The sequence below is a fragment of the Salmo salar genome, chromosome 19 (assembly GCF_965601325.2).
Source record: "Salmo salar chromosome 19, fSalSal1, whole genome shotgun sequence".
NCBI lineage: Eukaryota > Metazoa > Chordata > Actinopteri > Salmoniformes > Salmonidae > Salmo > Salmo salar.
In genome coordinates this window covers 84145001-84168330 of record NC_138309.1, presented here as the reverse complement: position 1 = coordinate 84168330, position 23330 = coordinate 84145001, and the positions used below count along the sequence as shown (strand labels likewise).

Sequence of the window (23330 nt, the reverse complement as noted above, 5' to 3'; positions counted from 1 at the left end):
CCTCTATACCGGAGTGCCAAGTCTAGGACAAAAAAGCTTCTCAACAGTTTTTACCTCCAAGCCATAAGACTCCTGAACAGGTAATAAAATGGCTACCCGGACTATTTGCGTTGTGTGCCCCCCCAACCCCTCTTTTGCTGCTATCCTCAAGGCCTTCATTCCTAACCCTCTCTCCCTCCTTCTCTTTCTCTCGCTCCCTCCATCCATTTTTCCCTCTGTGCCTGCTGCCTAGTACAATACTCCCATAAGAGGACATAGTACTGTACTCTACCTATCATCAGCAATGTAATTAATGGGTTCTGTCTAGTGCCTACTGCTACCCGGTCCAAATTCTGTCTACTGCTACCCGGTCCAAAGGCTATACCGCAGCACCACAGGGGCTAACATTAGCATCCCAGGGCTGTGATTAGCCTGCGAGCCCAGAGCATGGACGACGGGCAATATATAGCCTCAAAATGCAAGGAACAGAGTCAGAAAGAGAGAATCAGAGAGTCAGAGAGAGAAAGAAAGAGTCGGAGAGAGAAAGAGAGCACCAGAGAGCCATATAGAGAAAGAGAGAATCAGAGAGAGAGAGACAGAGCCAATCATGTAACATTTGAAATGTCTATATTCTTTTAACACAGGCAGAGAGAATCAGAGAGTCAGAGAGAGAGAGAATCAGAGAGTCAGAGAGAGAGAATCAGAGAGTCAGAGAGAGAGAATCAGAGAGTCAGAGAGAGAGAATCAGAGAGTCAGAGAGAGAGAATCAGAGTCAGAGAGAAAGAGAGAAAGAGAGAATCAGAGTCAGAGAGAATCAGAGAGAGAGAAAATCAGAGAGAGAGAGAATCAGAGAGAGAATCAGAGAGTCAGAGAGAAAGAATCAGAGAGTCAGAGAGAGAGAATCAGAGTCAGAGAGAAAGAGAGAAAGAGAGAATCAGAGTCAGAGAGAATCAGAGAGAGAGAGAATCAGAGAGAGAGAGAATCAGAGAGAGAATCAGAGAGTCAGAGAGAAAGAATCAGAGAGTCAGAGAGAGAGAATCAGAGTCAGAGAGAAAGAGAGAAAGAGAGAATCAGAGTCAGAGAGAATCAGAGAGAGAGAGAATCAGAGAGAGAGAGAATCAGAGAGTCAGAGAGAGAATCAGAGAGTCAGAGAGAGAATCAGAGTCAGAGAGAATCAGAGAGAGAGAGAATCAGAGAGAGAGAGAATCAGAGAGTCAGAGAGAGAATCAGAGAGTCAGAGAGAGAGAATCAGAGAGTCAGAGAGAAAGAATCAGAGTCAGAGAGAGAGAGAATCATACAGTCAGAGAGAGAAAGAGAGAATCCAATAAAGCCCTTTGAATTAATTAAATAAAGATTAAATAAATAAAAATGTAATAAAATACTGAATTGAGAGAGAGACCAAGAGATACAGAGGGAGAGACAGAGAGAGAGAGAGAGACAAGAGAGAGAGACAGAGAGAGACAGAGAGAGACAGAGACACAAAGGGAGAGAGCGAAAGAGAGAGAGCGACAGCGAAAGAGAGAATCAGATAGACAGAGAGAGACATCGAGAGAGACAGAGAGAGATATATAAAGAGACAGAGACACAAAGAGAGAGAGAGAACGACAGAGAGAGAGATAGAAAGCGACAGAGACACAGAGAGAGAAAGAGAGAGAATGACAGAGAGAGATAGAAAGAGACAGAAACACAGAGTCAGAGAGAGAGCGAAAGAGAGAGAGATAGAAAGAAACAGAGAGAGAGAGACAGCCAGAGACAGAGAGAGAGAGAGAGATAGAAAGAAACAGAGACACAGAGAGAGAGAACGACAGAGAGAGATAGAAAGAAACAGAGACACAGAGAGAGAGAGTCAGAGAGATAGAGAGAGAGAGAGATAGAAAGAAACAGAGACACAGAGAGAGAACGACAGAGAGAGATAGAAAGAAACAGAGACACAGAGAGAGAGAACGACAGAGAGAGATAGAAAGAAACAGAGACACAGAGAGAGACAGCCAGAGACACAGAGAGAGAGAGAGATAGAAAGAGACAGAGACACAGAGAGAGAGAGACAGCCAGAGACAGAGAGAGAGAGAGACAGCCAGAGACAGAGAGAGAGATAGAAAGAAACAGAGACACAGAGAGAGAGAACGACAGAGAGAGATAGAAAGAGACAGAAACACAGAGAGAGAGAGTCAGAGAGAGAGAGAGATAGAAAGAGAGAGCGACAGCTCAGGCTTTCCAAAATCGACAGGAGAGTTGGAGTTAGCGATGTAGCGCTACTTCTTAGCCTGCTGGAGTACAGTACTTCATCTCATGCCCTGTGCACCCCCCTAGTGAGAACTAAATGTAGGGTGAACTGTACTGGGGGGTGACCATGAAGGAATGAGTAGGGTGTAGGGTGGACTGTGTTGGGGGGGGTAACCATGTAGGAATGAGTAGGGAGTAGGGTGGACTGTGTTGGGGGGTGACCATGTTGGAATGGGTAGGGTGGACTGTGTTGGGGGGTGACCATGTTGGAATTAGTAGGGTGTAGGGTGGACTGTGTTGGGGGGTGACCATGTTGGAATGGGTAGGGTAGACTGTATTGGGGGGTAACCATGTTGGAATGAGTAGGGTGTAGGGTGGACTGTATTGGGGGGTAACCATGTTGGAATTAGTAGGGTGTAGGGTGGACTGTATTGGGGGGTAACCATGTTGGAATGAGTAGGGTGTAGGGTGGACTGTATTGGGGGGTAACCATGTAGGAATGAGTAGGGAGTAGGGTGGACTGTGTTGGGGGGTGACCATGTTGGAATGGGTAGGGTGGACTGTGTTGGGGGGTGACCATGTTGGAATGAGTAGGGTGTAGGGTAGACTGTATTGGGGGGTAACCATGTTGGAATTAGTAGGGTGTAGGGTGGACTGTATTGGGGGGTAACCATGTTGGAATGAGTAGGGTGTAGGGTGGACTGTATTGGGGGGTAACCATGTTGGAATGAGTAGGGTGGACTGTATTGGGGGGTAACCATGTAGGAATGAGTAGGGAGTAGGGTGGACTGTGTTGGGGGGTGACCATGTTGGAATGGGTAGGGTGGACTGTGTTGGGGGGTGACCATGTTGGAATTAGTAGGGTGTAGGGTGGACTGTATTGGGGGGTAACCATGTTGGAATGAGTAGGGTGTAGGGTGGACTGTATTGGGGGGTAACCATGTTGGAATGAGTAGGGTGTAGGGTGGACTGTATTGGGGGGTAACCATGTTGGAATGAGTAGGGTGGACTGTATTGGGGGGTGACTATGTTGGAATGAGTAGGGTGTAGGGTGGACTGTGTTGGGGGTGACCATGTTGGAATGAGTAGGGTGGACTGTGTTGGGGGGTAACCATGTTGGAATGAGTACGGTGTAGGGTGGACTGTGTTGGGGGGTAACCATGTTGGAATGAGTAGGGTGGACTGTGTTGGGGGGTAACCATGTAGGAATGAGTAGGGTGGACTGTATTGGGGGGTGACCATGTAGGAATGAGTAGGGTGTAGGGTGGACTGTGTTGGGGGTGACCATATAGGAATGAGTAGGGTGGACTGTGTTGGGGGGTAACCATGTTGGAATGAGTAGGGTGTAGGGTGGACTGTGTTGGGGGGTGACCTTGTTGGAATGAGTAGGGTGTAGGGTGGACTGTGTTGGGGGGGTAACCATGTTGGAATGAGTAGGATGGATTGTGTTGGGGGGTAACCATGTTGGAATGAGTAGGGTGTAGGGTGGACTGTGTTGGGGGGTAACCATGTAGGAATGAGTAGGGTGGACTGTGTTGGGGGGTAACCATGTAGGAATGAGTAGGGTGGACTGTGTTGGGGGGTGACTATGTTGGAATGAGTAGGGTGTAGGGTGGACTGTATTGGGGGGTAACCATGTTGGAATGAGTAGGGTGGACTGTGTTGGGGGGTAACCATGTTGGAATGAGTAGGGTGTAGGGTGGACTGTGTTGGGGGGGTAACCATGTTGGAATGAGTAGGATGGACTGTGTTGGGCGGTAACCATGTTGGAATGAGTAGGGTGGACTGTGTTGGGGGGTAACCATGTTGGAATGAGTAGGATGGACTGTGTTGGGGGGTAACCATGTTGGAATTAGTAGGGTGTAGGGTGGACTGTGTTGGGGGGGTGACCATGTTGGAATGAGTAGGGTGGACTGTGTTGGGGGGTAACCATGTAGGAATGAGTAGGGTGTAGGGTGGACTGTATTGGGGGGTAACCATGTTGGAATGAGTAGGGTGGACTGTGTTGGGGGGTAACCATGTAGGAATGAGTAGGGTGTAGGGTGGACTGTATTGGGGGGTAACCATGTTGGAATGAGTAGGGTGGACTGTGTTGGGGGGTGACCATGTTGGAATGAGTAGGGTGGACTGTGTTGGGGGGTAACCATGTTGGAATGAGTAGGGTGGACTGTTTTGGGGGGTAACCATGTTGGAATGAGTAGGGTAGACTGTGTTGGGGGGTAACCATGTAGGAATGAGTAGGGTGTAGGGTGGACTGTGTTGGGGGGTGACCATGTTGGAATGAGTAGGGTGGACTGTGTTGGGGGGTAACCATGTTGGAATGAGTAGGGTGTAGGGTGGACTGTATTGGGGGGTGACCTTGTTGGAATGAGTAGGGTGTAGGGTGGACTGTACTGGGGGGTAACCATGTTGGAATGAGTAGGGTGTAGGATGGACTGTATTGGGGGGTAACCATGTTGGAATGGGTAAGGTGTAGGATGGACTGTGTTGGGGGGTAACCATGTTGGAATGGGTAAGGTGTAGGATGGACTGTGTTGGGGGGTAACCATGTTGGAATGGGTAAGGTGTAGGATGGACTGTGTTGGGGGGTAACCATGTTGGAATGGGTAAGGTGTAGGATGGACTGTGTTGGGGGGTAACCATGTAGGAATGGGTAGGGTGGACTGTGTTGGGGGGTGACCATGTTGGAATGAGTAGGGTGGACTGTGTTGGGGGGTAACCATGTTGGAATGGGTAAGGTGTAGGATGGACTGTGTTGCGGGGTAACCATGTAGGAATGGGTAAGGTGTAGGATGGACTGTGTTGGGGGGTAACCATGTTGGAATGAGTAGGGTGGACTGTACTGGGGGGTGAACCGGATTGGGTGGGGGTTACTTACACACAACTTCCTCTTGGCTGGATGCCTCTGAACCGTCCTCCTTGTCGGGCTTCCCCAGGGCTGCAGGGTTACCTGGTGAGAGCCACAGACACAGGCTGTGTTTGAGAGCATCAAAACATTGATGCATCATGGGTAAATTGTGACAGACTGATCTACAAATAACATGGAGCAGTTATTTATGATGCAAGGTGATTTGTAGTCTCGACTTTCCTTTGAAGTCGGCTGCAATGTTGAACGTGCCCACACTCTCAATCTAATTCCACCTCAAAATACCCCATAATGACTTGCCCAGAGGAAAACTGTTATTGGTGTCAGGTGAACTAGTATAATGACGCACCAAGTCAGACAAGCCGCCGCCACGGGGAGGGGAAACACTGCTGTTAGCCACAGAGGCACACCTGATCTGACCTGTGTCCCTCCACTTCACCACCTGGCCCTTTGATCACTCAGACGTGTGTGGATCACTCAACACCTCCCAGGGAACCCACAGGAGGGAGGACAGGGCTCAGGGAGGAGGACAGGGCTCAGGGAGGAGGACAGGGCTCAGGAAGGAGGACAGGGCTCAGGGAGGAGGACAGGGCTCAGGGAGGAGGACAGGGCTCAGGGAGGAGGACAGGGCTCAGGGAGGAGGACAGGGCTCAGGTGGAAGGTGTTGGACACACAAACCCCCAGGTTGTCTGCCCTCGGCTGTCACCCTCCACCATCACCTGTCTCTCAGGTAGGGCTGTCACCTGTCTCTCAGGTAGGGCTGGGCAAACAGGTTGAGGTGTGTCTGTGTCCTAAATGGGACCCTATTCCATATATAGTGCACTACAAGTCAGTTTGATGTCTCTGATGTCCCAAGCTGCTTCATGATGCATCATGATGTATCCCTTATAAACAGTGGTTTCCCATGATGCATCATGATGTATCCCTTATAAACAGTGGTTTCCCATGATGCATCATGATGTATCCCTTATAAACAGTGGTTTCCCATGATGCATCATGATGTATCCCTTATAAACAGTGGTTTCCCATGATGCATCATGATGTACAGTGAGGGAAAAAAGTATTTGATCCCCTGCTGATTTTGTACGTTTGCCCACTGACAAAGAAATGATCAGTCTATAACTTTAATGGTAGGTTTATTTGAACAGTGAGAGACAGAATAACAACAACAAAAATCCAGAAAAACGCATGTCAAAATTGTTATAAATTGATTTGCATTTTAATGAGGGAAATAAGTATTTGACCCCCTATCAATCAGAAAGATTTCTGGCTCCCAGGTGTCTTTTATACAGGTAACGAGCTGAGATTAGGAGCACACTCTTAAAGGGAGTGCTCCTAATCTCAGCTTGTTACCTGTATAAAAGACACATGTCCACAGAAGCAATCAATCAGATTCCACCATGGCCAAGACCAAAGAGCTCTCCAAGGATGTCAGGGACAAGATTGTAGACCTACACAAGGCTGGAATGGGCTACAAGACCATCGCCAAGCAGCTTGGTGAGAAGGTGACAACAGTTGGTGCGATTATTCGCAAATGGAAGAAACACAAAAGAACTGTCAATATCCATCGGCCTGGGGTTCCATGCAAGATCTCACCTCGTGGAGTTGCAATGATCATGAGAACGGTGAGGAATCAGCCAAGAACTACACGGGAGGATCTTGTCAATGATCTCAATGCAGCTGGGACCATAGTCACCAAGAAAACAATTGGTAACACACAACGCCGTGAAGGACTGAAATCCTGCAGCGCCTGCAATGTCCCCCTGCTCAAGAAAACACATATACATGCCCGTCTGAAGTTTGCCAATGAACATCTGAATGATTCAGAGGACAACTGGGTGAAAATGGTGTGGTCAGATGAGACCAAAATGGAGCTCTTTGGCATCAACTCAACTCGCTGTGTTTGGAGGAGGAGGAATGCTGCCTATGACCCCAAGAACACCATCCCCACCGTCAAACATGGAGGTGGAAACATTATGCTTTGGGGGTGTTTTTCTGCTAAGGGGACAGGACAACTTCACCGCATCAAAGAGACGATGGACGGGGCCATGTACCGTCAAATCTTGGGTGAGAACCTCCTTCCCTCAGCCAGGGCATGGAAAATGGGTCGTGGTTAGGTATTCCAGCATGACAACGACCCAAAACACACGGCCAAGGCAACCAAGGAGTGGCTCAAGAAGAAGCACATTAAGGTCCTGGAGTGGCCTAGCCAGTCTCCAGACCTTAATCCCATAGAAAATCTGTGGAGGGAGCTGAAGGTTCGAGTTGCCAAACGTCAGCCTTGAAACCTTACTGACTTGGAGAAGATCTGCAAAAGAGGAGTGGGACAAAATCCCTCCTGAGATGTGTGCAAACCTGGTGGCCAACTACAAGAAACGTCTGACCTCTGTGATTGCCAAAAAGCGTTTTTCCACCAAGTACTAAGTCATGTTTTGCAGAGGGGTCAAATACTTATTTCCCTCATTAAAATGCAAATAATGTGTTTTTCTGGATTTTTTTGTTGCTATTTTGTCCCTCACTGTTCAAATAAACCTACCATTACAATTATAGACTGATAATTTCTTTGTCAGTGGGCAAACGTACAAAATCAGCAGGGGATCAAATACTTTTTTCCCTCACTATATCCCTTATAAACAGTGGTTTCCCCATGATGCATCATGATGTATCCCTTATAAACAGTGGTTTCCCCATGATGCATCATGATGTATCCCTTATAAACAGTGGTTTCCCCATGATGCATCATGATGTATCCCTTATAAACAGTGGTTTCATCGCAGTAAGACATCTACTACAGTAGGCAACATTTGACTTTTTTATAAGCAATCTGTCAAATGCATTATGAAAAGTCCCGAGGCCAAGACCAAGCTCTGGAAGGTCCGGGGACATGGAACATTTGCTCCTAATCCATTTTTACAGCACTATAAAAGATTTATCAGCTCAAAGGATGTTCTAGAAATTGCAGGGTTTATAAACAGAGGAAACACAAAAGGGGGGAAGGGGTAAAGAGACTGACATTCACAGGATTAACCAAAAGGGGAGATATCTCACCATCTTCATTCATTTTGCGTCAAACTGAGGTACATTAAAAGCTTGAACACGTCCTCTGATCCAATGGAGGCTGCTGAGGGGAGGACGGCTCATGGTAATGGCCGGAACAGAGCTAATGGAATGGAATCAAACACATGGAAAACAGGGGTTGGATGTATTTGATACCATTCCACTGATTCCGCTCCAGACATTACCACGAGCCCGTCTTCCCCAATTAAGGTGCCACCAACCTCCAGTGATCTAATGGTATGGCAAGAAAAACATGCTGACTGGATATCGCTGTAAGTGTCAGATCTAGTAGGCTAAATGATTTCTTCACATAAAATATATTTTTTATTTAACTATGCAAGTCAGTTAAGAACAAATACTTATTTACAATGACGGCCTATACCGGCCAAACCCAGACAACGCTGGGCCAAATGTGCGCCGCCCTATGGGACTCCCAATCACAGAGGGTTGTGATACAGCCTGGATTTGAACCAGGGTGTCTGTAGTAACGTCTCTAGCACTGAGCCTTAGACCTCTGCACCACTCAGGAGCCCCAAAAAATGACTGGTCAGTACGGGTTTCAAACCCCCAACCTTTGCATTATTAGCACAATGCTCTAACCAAACGAGCTAACTGGCCCTGCAGTGAAAAAATAAAGCAATATATATTTGCAATATTCATTTCACATTTATCTAATGTATTGCATCAGAATATTCAGATTTCCTCTGACTGAGAATATGCAATAGGCTGCATCCCAAATGGCACCCTATTCCCTATATAAAGTCATACTCTGGTCAAAAGTAGTGCACTATATAGGGAATAGGTTGCCATTTGGGATGCTTGCATAGAGTGTGGCCCGTAGAGAGAGAGGATGGGTAAGTAGAGGTGGCTTGATAGCCATTGGGTAAATAGAGGTGGATTGATATCCATTGGGTAAATAGAGGTGGATTGATAGCCATTGGGTAAATAGAGGTGGATTGATATCCATTGGGTAAATAGAGGTGGATTGATATCCATTGGGTAAATAGAGGTGAAGTGATAGCCATTGGGTAAATAGAGGTGGATTGATATCCATTGGGTAAATAGAGGTGGATTGATAGCCATTGGGTAAATAGAGGTGGATTGATAGCCATTGGGTAAATAGCGGTGGATTGATAGCCATTGGGTAAATAGAGGTGGATTGATATCCATTGGGTAAATAGAGGTGGATTGATAGCTATTGGGTAAATAGAGGTGGATTGATAGCCATTGGGTAAATAGAGGTGGATTGATATCCATTGGGTAAATAGAGGTGGATTGATATCCATTGGGTAAATAGAGGTGGATTAGAGCAGGGTTGTGACGAGGCTGAGTTAGGCTGACGTAGCTCCACCTCTGAACTGACTGGCCCGTTGTTGGGCCTGCTAGGGCTCCGCGCTCAGGACCGCTCACCTCAAATGGGTGTCAACGAGACATCAGCTCTGCTTCGAGGAAGGGCGTAGGGAGCTGTGGGTGAGTCATGGGCGTAGACACACATACACTAGGCCTAGAGCCCACCTTAACATTTGTACATGTGAGTCATTTAGCAGACGCTCTTATCCAGAGCGACTAACAGGAGCAATTAGGGTTAAGTGCCTTGCTCAATCTTTCGGTTACTGGCCCAATGCTCTTAACCGCAAGGCAACCTGCTGCCTCCACACATGGCATGTTATTATGAGGGTATGCATTAAGAGCAGACACGTTCAAACACACCACACACACACACACACACACACACACACACACACACACACACACACACACACACACACACACACACACACACAGCACTTACATCTGCTGCAGCTGCAGGAGGAGGAAGAGGAGGACTCAGACAGGAAGAAGCCACAGACCTTCCTTGTCTGTCGGAAAGCTTGTGGAGCCGACAGAAACTTCTCCCTGGCAAGAACAAAAAAAAAAAGGGGTGTGTAAGTATAAAACACCAAAGTTAGTCTAGGACCTAAGAGCTAAACTCACTGTGTGGGGTAAAAAGGGAAGTAGGCTGGAGTGTTAACAGGAAACTCTGGCCCGGTATTCCTAAAGAGTCTCAAAGTAGGAGTAGGTCTTCTACATCATAACGAGCTCTGGTCTTCCCGTGTGGCTCAGTTGGTAGAGCATGGTGTTTGCAACGCCAGGGTTGTGGGTTTGATTCCCACGGGGGGCCAGTACAAAAAAAAAAAAAAAAAAATGCATGAAATGAAATGTATGCATTCACTACTGTAAGTCGCTCTGGATAAGAGCGTCTGCTAAATGACGTAAATGTAATGAGAGTGATGTTAGCTGGTATGAATCCCCTAAGGGGAGATATCTGTTGATGTTCTCTTGAGCAAAGGTACTTAGCCTTAATTGCTCATGTAGTTGGCACCGACAGAGAGGGCTGCCTCGCATCTAGTTCTTAGGAAACTTTGCAGTATTTCATTTTTTTTTTTAAATGTATCATTTCTTACATTGTTATCCCAGAAAATGTTATGGCAAGCGTTTTCGCTACACACGGCAATAATATCTGCTAAACACGTGTATGTGACCAATACAATTTTTGATTTGTAAGTCGCTGTGGATAAGAACGTCTGCTAAATGACTAAAATGTGTGAAGAAATTATCCTAGATCAGCACTCTTTATGAATAGGGGCTCTGCTCCGTTTCACCAGGATCCATTCCACTTCTGAAAATCCACTCCTTAGTTTGACTTATATCTTCATTCGCTGAAGGTAATATTGGATCTAGAACCGGATTGTGAGAGATAAAACTTGCCGAGGCAACACGGCGGAATCCCAAAGGTCAAACGGAAATAATCTCACCTCTTCTATTTGCTTTCAAGTAGAAGCACACCAGAGTAAACATTCTGTTAACTTTGCAATATCAGTGTAATAAGGACATCTGATCAAACAAATGCTGGATTGATGTTAGCTAGTGGCTGAAAGTGTACTAGTAGGGCTGTGTTTCATCTGTAGCCTAGTTGTCTAGTTCCATCAATATGCTGCCTGCCTAGTGCCCTGCTGGAAGGAACAATGGCCTTACCCAGCTGACTGACGAGAAGTGGCCGTGTACTTTGGATGTGAAACCCAAGTGTGAATGTGAATACTTCACTGACCAGGTACACTGTGCCATTCATTTCATCCAATCATCACCTAAACATCGAATTGCTCTTGAATAGGCCTACATTGCAAAAAGATAAATGCTTTAAACTTGTGTGTTTTTTTTTTTTTTGTTATCTATTAGCAGAGTTATTGGCACTTGAAGCTTTCATTTTCCAGAAAAACGAAACTGACTAGAAGTGGTTTCCAGGAGGGGGCACTGTTGTCCTCACAACAAGACACCCCCCCCTCACAGTAACCAAGAGAGTAAGTCCTGTACAGTACATACAGTACAGAGTTCAGGTGGGCCTTTTTGCTTCAGCAAACAAAGGAAAGGAGGGGTGCATAACAACAAGGACAAAAATCCCCAGAATGACTTACCAAGAAAAACTTCCAAAAGGACTAAATGGAGGTAAAAAAAGGAGATGGGACACTCAACAACAACAAGGCAGAGGTTGATTTCTTATTGCTCATTTAATCCATTGTACAGGATGCGGACATGTGACTGATGTTTCTACGTCAAGCTGCCGTCTTCCTCCATAGTGACCTGACCATTGCCACATAGCTCCTATTTATACCAGCAGGTAGCCTAGTGGTTAGAGCATTGGGCTAATAACCTGAAAAGTTGCAAGATCGAATCCCCGAGCTGACAACAAAAAAAATCTTTCGTTCTGCCCCTGAACAAGGCAGTTAACCCACTGTTCCTAGGCTGTTATTGAAAATAAGAATTTGTTCTTAACTGACTTGACGAGTTAAATGAATAAATACCCTAGATGCTTATTGAGATAAAATGATATGTTTCAACGTAAATGGCAAAATATAGCACAAAGTGGTAGTGTGTCTTTTTTATTTAACCAGGTAGGCCAGTTGAGAACAAGTTCTCATTTACAACTGCGACCTGGCCAAGATAAAGCAAAGCAGTGTGACACAAACAACAACAGAGTTACACATGGAATAAACAAGCGTACAGTCAATACAACACAGTCCTTCTTCATTTCCGTTATCCAACCTTGTGAAAGAGCGTTATCAATGAAGCTATCTATATCCTTTTGTATTCTGTCCGTGGGGTTGTAACGGAGAGGTACCAGAGAGTTGAGCATAGACCTCACTCCTATATTGTTCCCTACAATATCTAGATTGTCTTTCAGTTCCTTCAAAGCATTTTGTTCAACATGACTGAGATTAGCTGCTTGTTTAGGGGTATTGCGGGCCAATTTAGCCAAATCATTTTCTATCTGCCTACTTACTGTAGGTGAGAACAGAAGGAGTCAAATTAGCATAAGGCACAAAACTCGAGTTCTTTTTGAAAGTGGTTTGTTCTCTCACATCAGGAATACCATATGCATTATAGTTTCTGAACTCTGCAATGCCATCACATGCCCTATTAGCACGGAATAAATCCGTTTAATGTAATTGGAAAACAAATTTGAAAAGGTCAACTTTTAATGCAAAAGGCTCCATCCTTTTCGAAAGGGAGAAAGAGTCTTTTACTCAGGACTGACACCTGGTCAGAGGACTGACACCTGGTCAGAGGACTGACACCTGGTCAGAGGACTGTCACCTGGTCAGAGGACTGACACCTGGTCGGGCTGCACCGGCAGGGACTGACACGGCTGGGTCAGAGGACAGACACCTGTTCAGAGGACTGACACTTGGTCAGAGGACTGACACCTGGTCAGAGTACAGTAAAGTACGCATGCACAGACACACGCACACACCTCTAACAAACAAACACACACACCGACTCAGTCAGTCAGTGGATACTGTAAGCCAGTAGTCTGTTATCTAATGGGCTCTAATCTGTTATCTAATGGGCTCTAGTCTTATCTAATGGGCTCTAATCTGTTATCTAATGGGTTCTAGTCTGTTATCTAATGGGTTCTAGTCTGTTAACTAATGGGTTCTAGTCTGTTATCTAATGGGCTCTAGTCTGTTATCTAATGGGCTCTAGTCTTATCTAATGGGCTCTAGTCTGTTATCTAATGGGTTCTAGTCTGTTATCTAATGGGCTCTACTCTGTTATCAAATGGGCTCTAATCTGTTATCTAATGGGCTCTAATCTGTTATCTAATGGGCTCTACTCTGTTATCTAATGGGCTCTAGTCTTATCTAATGGGCTCTAGTCTTATCTAATGGGCTCTAGTCTGTTATCTAATGGGCTCTAGTCTGTTATCTAATGGGCTCTAGTCTGTTATCTAATGGGCTCTAGTCTGTTATCTAATGGGCTCTAGTCTTATCTAATGGGCTCTAGTCTGTTATCTAATGGGCTCTAGTCTTATCTAATGGGCTCTAGTCTGTTATCTAATGGGCTCTAGTCTGTTATCTAATGGGCTCTAGTCTGTTATCTAATGGGCTCTAGTCTGTTATCTAATGGGCTCTAGTCTTATCTAATGGGCTCTAGTCTGTTATCTAATGGGCTCTAGTCTTATCTAATGGGCTCTAGTCTGTTATCTAATGGGCTCTAGTCTGTTATCTAATGGGCTCTAGTCTTATCTAATGGGCTCTAATCTGTTATCTAATGGGCTCTAGTCTGTTATCTAATGGGTTCTAGTCTCATCTAATGGGCTCTAGTGAAGGCCTTTGTGGACATCATTGGAAATAAATGAAATCACTTTAAAATGTTATCCCCATATCCCCAGGGTCCCCGGGATTGTACGACTTAGTGCATATATTTTCCCAATCAATCAACCAATCAATTCATAAATCTATCAACCAATCAATCATCCAATCAGTCAATCAGTTAGGGGGCTAAGCAGAACTCACTTGAGGTTCCTCTCCACTCCCCTGCTCTCGTACTTGTCTCCCTGTTTGAGCAGCCGGAGGATGCCCTTCTCAAACGACTCTGTGGACTGCTCCTTGGGGAGCTGCATGACAGGATCAAGTTTTAACAAGTCATGTACAGCACCATTCAAACAAATACCTTTACAACAAGAGCTAGGAGATGTCCTTAACAGTTCATTCAATTCATTAGGTTCATGAACTCATAACGTTAGTTCATTATCCCGGCTTATAATCAGTGGGTGAACATCCAGTAAATACTATGCAGGGAACTTGGGGTCAATTCCATTTCAATTCAGTCAATTTGGCACGTTAATACGGATAGCTGGCAGTTTGCAGCGTTTATAAAACCTAGCTAGTGTAAATACCTTCAACAAGAAGCCCTCCAGTTCAAGCTGTGTTTTCCTGACATTGTTGGATGAGGAGTCAGACCACTTCACCTGAAAGACAAGATCAAATGTTACACTGTCATCCAAGGGATGTCAATTAACGTTACCAGATATTGAAGGGAACATTGGGTAAGGACAAAGACACATTGGGTAAGGACAAAGATGCATTGGGTAAGGACAAAGACACATTGGGTAAGGACAAAGATGCATTGGGTAAGGACAAAGACACATTGGGTAAGGACAAAGACACATTGGGTAAGTACAAAGACACATTGGGTAAGGACAAAGACACATTGGGTAAGGACAAAGATGCATTGGGTAAGTACAAAGACACATTGGGTAAGGACAAAGACACATTGGGTAAGGACAAAGACGCATTGGGTAAGGACAAAGACACATTGGGTAAGGACAAAGACACATTGGGTAAGTACAAAGACACATTGGGTAAGGACAAAGACACATTGGGTAAGGACAAAGACACATTGGGTAAGGACAAAGATGCATTGGGTAAGTACAAAGACACATTGGGTAAGGACAAAGACACATTGGGTAAGTACAAAGATGCATTGAGTAAGGACAAAGACACATTGGGTAAGGACAAAGACACATTGGGTTGGGACAAAGACACATTGGGTAAGGACAAAGACACATTGGGTAAGGACAAAGACACATTGGGTAGGGACAAAGACACATTGGGTAGGGACAAAGACACATTGGGTAAGGACAAAGATGCATTGGGTAAGGACAAAGACATATTGGGTTGGGACAAAGACACATTGGGTAAGGACAAAGATGCATTGGGTAAGGACAAAGATGCATTGGGTAAGGACAAAGATGCATTGGGTAAGGACAAAGACACATTGGGTTGGGACAAAGACACATTGGGTAAGGACAAAGATGCATTGGGTAAGGACAAAGACACATTGGGTAAGGACAAAGACACATTGGGTAGGGACAAAGACACATTGGGTAGGGACAAAGACACATTGGGTAAGGACAAAGATGCATTGGGTAAGGACAAAGACATATTGGGTTGGGACAAAGACACATTGGGTAAGGACAAAGATGCATTGGGTAAGGACAAAGATGCATTGGTTAAGAACAAAGATGCATTGGGTAAGGACAAAGACGCATTGGGTAAGGACAAAGATGCATTGGGTAAGGACAAAGATGCATTGGGTAAGGACAAAGACGCATTGGGTAAGGACAAAGACACATTGGGTAAGGACAAAGATGCATTGGGTAAGGACATCGTAAGAAGGGGAAAGAAAAATCCCACCATGGGAATGTTTTTCCTCAAACAAACAACATTTACAAATCTACCATCTTGGCTTTGCTGCTTATACACCATTGGTGGTAATAGAGATTATCAAGATTATCCCGAGAAGACAATAATAAAGAATTATGTCAGCCAAGCGCTACAACACGACACTACAAAAGCTCTTTAGTCTGCCCTGCTGTGAAAACTGTTTGGTTTGATCAGATCTTTAGAAAAATATTGTTTGTGTTTAGTCCCGCGGTTGTAAAAGTATTGTTTGTGTTTAGCCCCGAGGTTGTAAAAGTCTTGTTTGTGTTTTTGTACAGCCCCGCGGTTTTCTCCTTTCCCAACCTAATGACTTGGACTTACGATGGTATTCTTGGGAGAGTTTCAGGGACTTTTCTTCAACAGTTAGTTGGCCTACTACAACCGGATCTGACTGGGTCATTACAGTGGGGGGAAAAAGTATTTGATCCCCTGCTGATTTTGTACGTTTGCTCACTGACAAAGAAAGGATCAGTCTATAATTTTAATGGTAGGTTTATTTGAACAGTGAGAGACAGAATAACAACAAAAATATCCAGAAAAACACATGTCAGAAATTGTATAAATTGATTTGCATTTTAATGAGGGAAATAAGTATTTGACCCCCTCTCAATCAGAAAGATTTCTGGCTCCCAGGTGTCTTTTATACAGGTAACGAGCTGAGATTAGGAGCACACTCTTAAAGGGAGTGCTCCTAACCGCAGCTTGTTACCTGTAAAAAAGACATCTGTCCACAGAAGCAATCAATCAATCAGATTCCAAACTCTCCAACATGGCCAAGACCAAAGAGCTCTCCAAGGATGTCAGGGACAAGATTGTAGACCTACAAAAGGCTGGAATGGGCTACAAGACCATCGCCAAGCAGCTTGGTGAGAAGGTGACAACATTTGGTGCGATTATTCGCAAATGGAAGAAACACAAAAGAACTGTCAATATCCCTCGGCCTGGGGCTCCATGCAAGATCTCACCTCGTGGAGTTGCAATGATCATGAGAACGGTGAGGAATCAGCCCAGAACTACACAGGAGGATCTTGTCAATGATCTCAAGGCAGCTGGGACCATAGTCACCAAGAAAACAATTGGTAACACACTACGCCGTGAAGGACTGAAATCCTGCAGCGCCCGCAAGGTCCCCCTGCTCAAGAATACACATATACATGCCCGTCTGAAGTTTGCCAATGAACATCTGAATGATTCAGAGGACAACTGGGTGAAAATGGTGTGGTCAGATGAGACCAAAATGGAGCTCTTTGACATCAACTCAACTCGCCATGTTTGGAGGAGGAGGAATGCTGCCTATGACCCCAAGAACACCATCCCCACCGTCAAACATGGATGTGGAAACATTATGCTTTGGGGGTGTTTTTCTGCTAAGGGGACAGGACAACTTCACCGCATCAAAGGGACGATGGACGGGGCCATGTACCGTCAAATCTTGGGTGAGAACCTTCTTCCCTCAGCCAGGGCATTGAAAATGGGTCATGGATGAGTATTCCAGCATGACAATGACCCAAAACACACGGCCAAGGCAACAAAGGAGTGGCTCAAGAAGAAGCACATTAAGGTCCTGGAGTGGCCTAGCCAGTCTCCAGACCTTAATCCCATAGAAAATCTGTGGAGGGAGCTGAAGGTTCGAGTTGCAAAATGTCAGCCTCGAAACCTTAATGACTTGGAGAAGATCTGCAAAAGAGGAGTGGGACAAAATCCCTCCTGAGATGTGTGCAAACCTGGTGGCCAACTACAAGAAACGTCTGACCTCTGTGATTGCCAACAAGGGTTTTGCCACCAAGTACTAAGTCATGTTTTGCAGAGGGGTCAAATACTTATTTCCCTCATTAAAATGCAAATAATTTTCTAACATTTTTGACATGCGTTTTTCTGGATTTTTTTGTTGTTATTCTGTCTCTCACTGTTCAAATAAACCTACTATTAAAATTATAGACTGATAATTTCTTTGTAAGTGGGCAAACGCACAATATCAGCAAGGGATCAAATACTTTTTTCCCCCACTGTAGGTCACATGATCAAACAGTCCAAAACACAGAGGCCCGGCCAGCCATAGAGATGTCCTTTCTGACAGCAGGGGTTTAGGCTAGAGGAAGCTACAGAGGGCTAAGGACAGCAATTTATATCTAGGCTAACTGTCTGAAGGAAGAGTGACAGACAGACAGACCTATAACAAGAGAATCTCCTTGTGCTACTGCACTAAGCAGGAGGACTAACTAAGTGACCCAGGATAAATAGATGGAGACGGGGAATGACTCACAATGGCAGTCTGGCAATACTCACCTGTGTAGTACTAGTATAGTAGGCCTAGATCTCTCTCTCTCTCTCTCTCTCTCTCTCTCTCTTTCTCCATTCCTCTCCCCCCCAAGAACAACATCTGTGGTCATTTAGCAACTGCTTGCAGCCTTGTGCCCGGTGGCGGAGTACAAGGTGAAGTAGTGTTTTTCACTAGCGCCGGATGTTGGCTAAACAGACGATTACAGACTCATTTCTCAGAAGGTTACTTTTCCCACTTAAATGAACTTGGCAACGCTAGTTAGCCAAGTTAGCCCTCTCCCGCTAGAATGAACGATATACATTTTGATAGGACAGATGCCTGTCAGTCACAAAGCATCTGCGGTCTGTCCCACCTCCCGGGACCTGTGGGCGGTGTGATTAATGTGCGCTGCGGAGGAAGGAGAGAGCATGACGCTCCTTCATTGTCTCTGTGTTTACATTTCAGGGCTCTACAACCATTTTACTTGCATATACTCCTAAAAATTTAAAAATAGATGTGTGAACTGAAAAAGTGATTTTCAGCAATTCTGCCGTAGCTATTTTCTAAGTATTTCTGCCGATTTGTTTAATTGCTGGTAGCTACAGTACACAAATAACCATAGAAATATGAATGATTTCTTATTTCTATTCAAAGAGCCAGGTAGAGTCCCATAAAACCTGGGGCGCACTGTGACTGATATGCTGAAAGATTCATTTTTAGAAACGCACAGGCATAGAAGTTGGTTGAATTTACCCAAAAGTCTATTAAAGTGTGACTTTGTCCTCGTGTTTCTTGGCTATTTACATCTTCTCTTCACACGCTAGGTTGTTGTTCAACGTTAGTTTGAGTTTGTTCAACTGCTACTAGCAAAGGGATGTCAGGCAATCTCATCTCGAGAGACAGACAGAGACAATCCCACCGTTACCACGGTAAGGTCACCCAAGTGACTCAGATATTTGAGGGTACGCTGTACTTTACAGAGCATGGAACACCCCAAAAAAACTTTTACTCATTAACTTTTTGTTATTTCTTATAATAAAAACACACTTCCTCAAATACTTTCATTGTGCTCTCAAATGTCTTTGTGTGCTCCTAAATGTCTTTGTGTGCTGCAAAATGTATGTGTGTGCTCCTAAATGACTTTGTGTGCTCCTAAATGTCTTTGTGTGCTCCTAAATGACTTTGTGTGCTGCTAAATGTCTTTGTGTGCTCCTAAATGTCTTTGTGTGCTCTTAAATGTCTTTGTGTGCTCTTAAATGTCTTTGTGTGCTCTTAAATATCTTTGTGTGCTCCTAAATGTCTTTCTGTGTTGCAAAATGTATGTGTGTGCTCCTAAATGTCTTTGTGTGCTCCTAAATGTCTTTGTGTGCTCCTAAATGGCTTTGTGTGCTCCTAAATGGCTTTGTGTGCTCCTAAATGGCTTTGGGTGCTCCTAAATGTCTTTGTGTGCTCCTAAATGTCTTTGTGTGCTTCTAAATGTCTTTGTGTGCTTCTAAATGTCTTTGTGTGCTCCTAAATGACAGGGATGGACAGAGATAGACATTTACATAAGCCTCGTGTTAGCGGACTGTCTTCTCTGGGAAGACGTGATACGAAGTTGTCAAGGGACGAAAGTCAGCTAGACGACTACTAGACGTGGACTTGGGAATGTGTTCGGTATCAAAAAGCTCTGAGTGTACTAGGCCCATTAACCCTTTAAACCATGACGGCTAAACCTATTGACAAGGCCTCTGGAGCAGCTATTCCCAAACTGGGGTAGGCGCAATGCCATCGGGGGGTACGCCAAATAAAAATGTAATTCACATTTTCAAACAGTACATTTATATTTGCCAACGGGACTATACATTTGGGTGAGGTTTTTTTCTCGCCTGAGTAGCCTCGTTTCACTGCCAAAAATAAAATTAAACCATCTAGTGTTCAGCGAAATAACAACACAATGTCAAATACAGGTAGCCTAGTCAAATAATTAACATCCAATCACATTAACCGTTACTCTCTCGCGGGAAACCTTCACTCTTGCGCAGACATTTAGAAACAAAACATGCCCATTTGAAAAATAAGCCACGGGAGTTTTTGGAGCGAGAATAAAGAAGACTTTCGAGTAGTAAGACGTATAAAAGCAACAGATACCATTAATAAGAAGGGGGCTAGAAGAGTCTTATATGGTGAGCTACTGAGTGGCTAGAACAGGCAAGCCCCATACTATTGTGGAGGACTTAACTCTTCCTGCTGCCGCGGATTTGGCTGGGACAATGCTGGGGGAAAAGGCCAATAAAACTATACAGACAATGTCTTCATCAAACAACACTGTTTCACGACGCATCAGTGACACGGCAAGAGATAATTTGAAACAATTACTGCTTCCCATACAAGCCAGTGAATTCTATGCGTTGGATGAGTCAACAGCTGGATGAGTCAACAGACGTGGCGGGCCTGGCACAGCTCCTGGTATATGTCCGTTACGTTTATGAGGGGTCAATTAAGGAAGACATCCTCTTCTGCAAACCACTGGAAACCAGGACAACAGGAGAGGATATTTTTAAAGTACTTCACAGCTTTGTAACATCAAATTGACTTTGTTGGTCAAGATGTGTTGGTATCTGTACTGATGGCGCAAAAGCCATGACAGGGAGACATAGTGGAGTGGTAACACGAGTGCAAGCAGTTGCTCCTGACGCCACTTGTGTCCACTGCAGCAACCACCGAGAGGCTCTTGCGGCCTAGGGAATGCCTGACAACTTGAAAGACATTTTGGACACTACAGTGAAAATGGTTAACTTTGTTAAAGCAAGGCCCCTGAACTCTCATGTATTTTCTGCTTAATGCAATGATATGGGAAGCGACAATGTAACGGTTTTACAACATACAGAAGTGTGCTGGTTATCAAGGGGCAAAGTACTGACACGTTTTTTTTTTATTGAGAGACGAGCTTGTCTGACCTCTTGCATGATGACGAGTTTCTCACACGACTGGCCTATCTGGGTGATGTTTTTTCACGCCTGAATGATCTGAATCTAGGATTACAGGGACACTCCGCAAATATATTCAATGTGTGCGACAAAATTAAGGCTATGATTAAGAAGTTGGAGCTCTTCTCTGTCGGCATGAACAAGGACAACACACAGGTCTTTCCATCATTGTAGGATTTTTTGTGTGCAAATGAACCCAAGCTTATGGACCATGTCAAATGTGATATAGCGAAGCACCTGAGTGAGTTGGGTGGGCAATTATGCAGGTACTTTCCCGAAACGAACGACACAAACAACTGGATTCGTTATTCCTTTCATGCCCTGCCTCCAGTCCACTTACCGATATCTGAACTAGAGAGACTCATCGAAATTGCAACAAGCGGTTCTGTGAAAATTGTATTTAATCAGAAGCCACTGCCAGATTTCTATTATATTATTATTATATTATTATTATTATTATATTATTATTATTATATTATTATTATATTATTATTATTATATTATTATTATTATTATTATATTATTATTATTATATTATTATTATATTATTATTATTATTATTATATTATTATTATTATTATATTATTATATTATTATTATATTATTATTATATTATTATTATATTATTATTATTATTATTATTATTATATTATTATTATTATTATTATATTATTATTATTATTATTATATTATTATTATTATTATTATATTATTATTATATTATTATTATTATTATTATATTATTATTATATTATTATTATTATATTATTATTATATTATTATTATTATTATTATTATATTATTATTATTATATTATTATTATATTATTATTATTATTATATTATTATTATTATTATATTATTATTATATTATTATTATATTATTATTATATTATTATTATTATTATTATTATATTATTATTATTATATTATTATTATTATATTATTATTATATTATTATTATATTATTATTATTATATGATTATATTATTATTATTATATTATTATTATTATATTATTATTATATTATTATTATATGATTATATTATTATTATTATATTATTATTATATTATTATTATATGATTATATTATTATTATTATATTATTATTATTATTATATTATTATTATTATATTATTATTATTATATTATTATTATATTATTATTATATGATTATATTATTATTATTATATTATTATTATATTATTATTATATGATTATATTATTATTATTATATTATTATTATATTATTATTATATTATTATTATTATTATTATATTATTATTATTATATTATTATTATATTATTATTATATGATTATATTATTATTATTATATTATTATTATATTATTATTATATTATTATTATTATATGATTATATTATTATTATATTATTATTATTATATTATTATTATATTATTATTATTATATTATTATTATATTATTATTATATGATTATATTATTATTATTATATTATTATTATATTATTATTATATGATTATATTATTATTATTATTATATTATTATTATATTATTATTATATGATTATATTATTATTATTATTATTATATTATTATTTGTGCCCTGGTCCTATAAGAGCTCTTTGTCACTTCCCATGAGCCGTGTTGTGACAAAAACTCACACTCATTCTTATGTTTAATAAATGTATCGTATAGTGTATGTGTGTGGCAGGCTTACAATGATGGCAACAACAAAAAAACATTTGAGAGTGCGCTGACCCTGGTGCCAGAGGGGGTACGCAGCTGGAGGTTGAACGTTTGAAGGGGTACGGGACTATAACAAGTTTGGGAACCACTGCTCTAGAGAAATTGTTGGCCCATGTGATAATGACGACCAATCATGTCTCTCACTGGAATCACGTATCTACTCTACTACTACAGAAAGTGTGGATGACACATGGTCACAGGAACAGCATCCGTAAGAATCAGGAAGTGAACGTGGTGCAGATTCTAACAGCATCACAGTGGGGGGAAATATTATCAGGTGGTACGCTGAGCGATTTGTCCCTCAATGAAGTTAGGACCCCCCCCAGAGGACCCACGATGCACCACACCTCTATTGTGGGATGCATAAAGAATGGCCCTTCAAACCATGATGGCTAAACCTATTGACAAGGCCTCCAGAGAAACCGTTTTCGGTCATATGCAATGTCTCAAATCAAATCGAGTTTATTGGTCACGTACACAGATTTGCAGATGCTATTGCAGTTGCAGCAAAAATGCTTGTGTTTCTAGCTCCAGCAGTGCAGTAATATCTAACTAAATGCTTGTGTTTCTAGCTCCAACAGTGCAGTAATACCTAACTAAATGCTTGTGTTTCTAGCTCCAACAGTGCAGTAATACCTAACTAAATGCTTGTGTTTCTAACTCCAACAGTACAGTAATATCTAACTAAATGCTTGTGTTTCTAGC

The 23330-nt window shown here is 42.6% G+C and overlaps 1 protein-coding gene across 1 annotated transcript in view; it reads right to left on the bottom strand.

Moving 5' to 3' along the window:
- The window catches only part of LOC106579688 (zinc finger CCHC domain-containing protein 2), a 76030-nt gene that overhangs the window by 17043 nt on the left and 35657 nt on the right, over nt 1-23330 (bottom strand). Inside the window, exons 4-7 of the mRNA XM_014159820.3 lie at nt 14343-14414; nt 13960-14060; nt 9918-10021; nt 5081-5152 (exon numbers count right to left, since the gene is read on the bottom strand). Coding sequence (XP_014015295.3) covers nt 5081-5152; nt 9918-10021; nt 13960-14060; nt 14343-14414 — 349 coding nt within the window. The remainder of the gene's footprint in view (nt 1-5080; nt 5153-9917; nt 10022-13959; nt 14061-14342; nt 14415-23330) is intronic.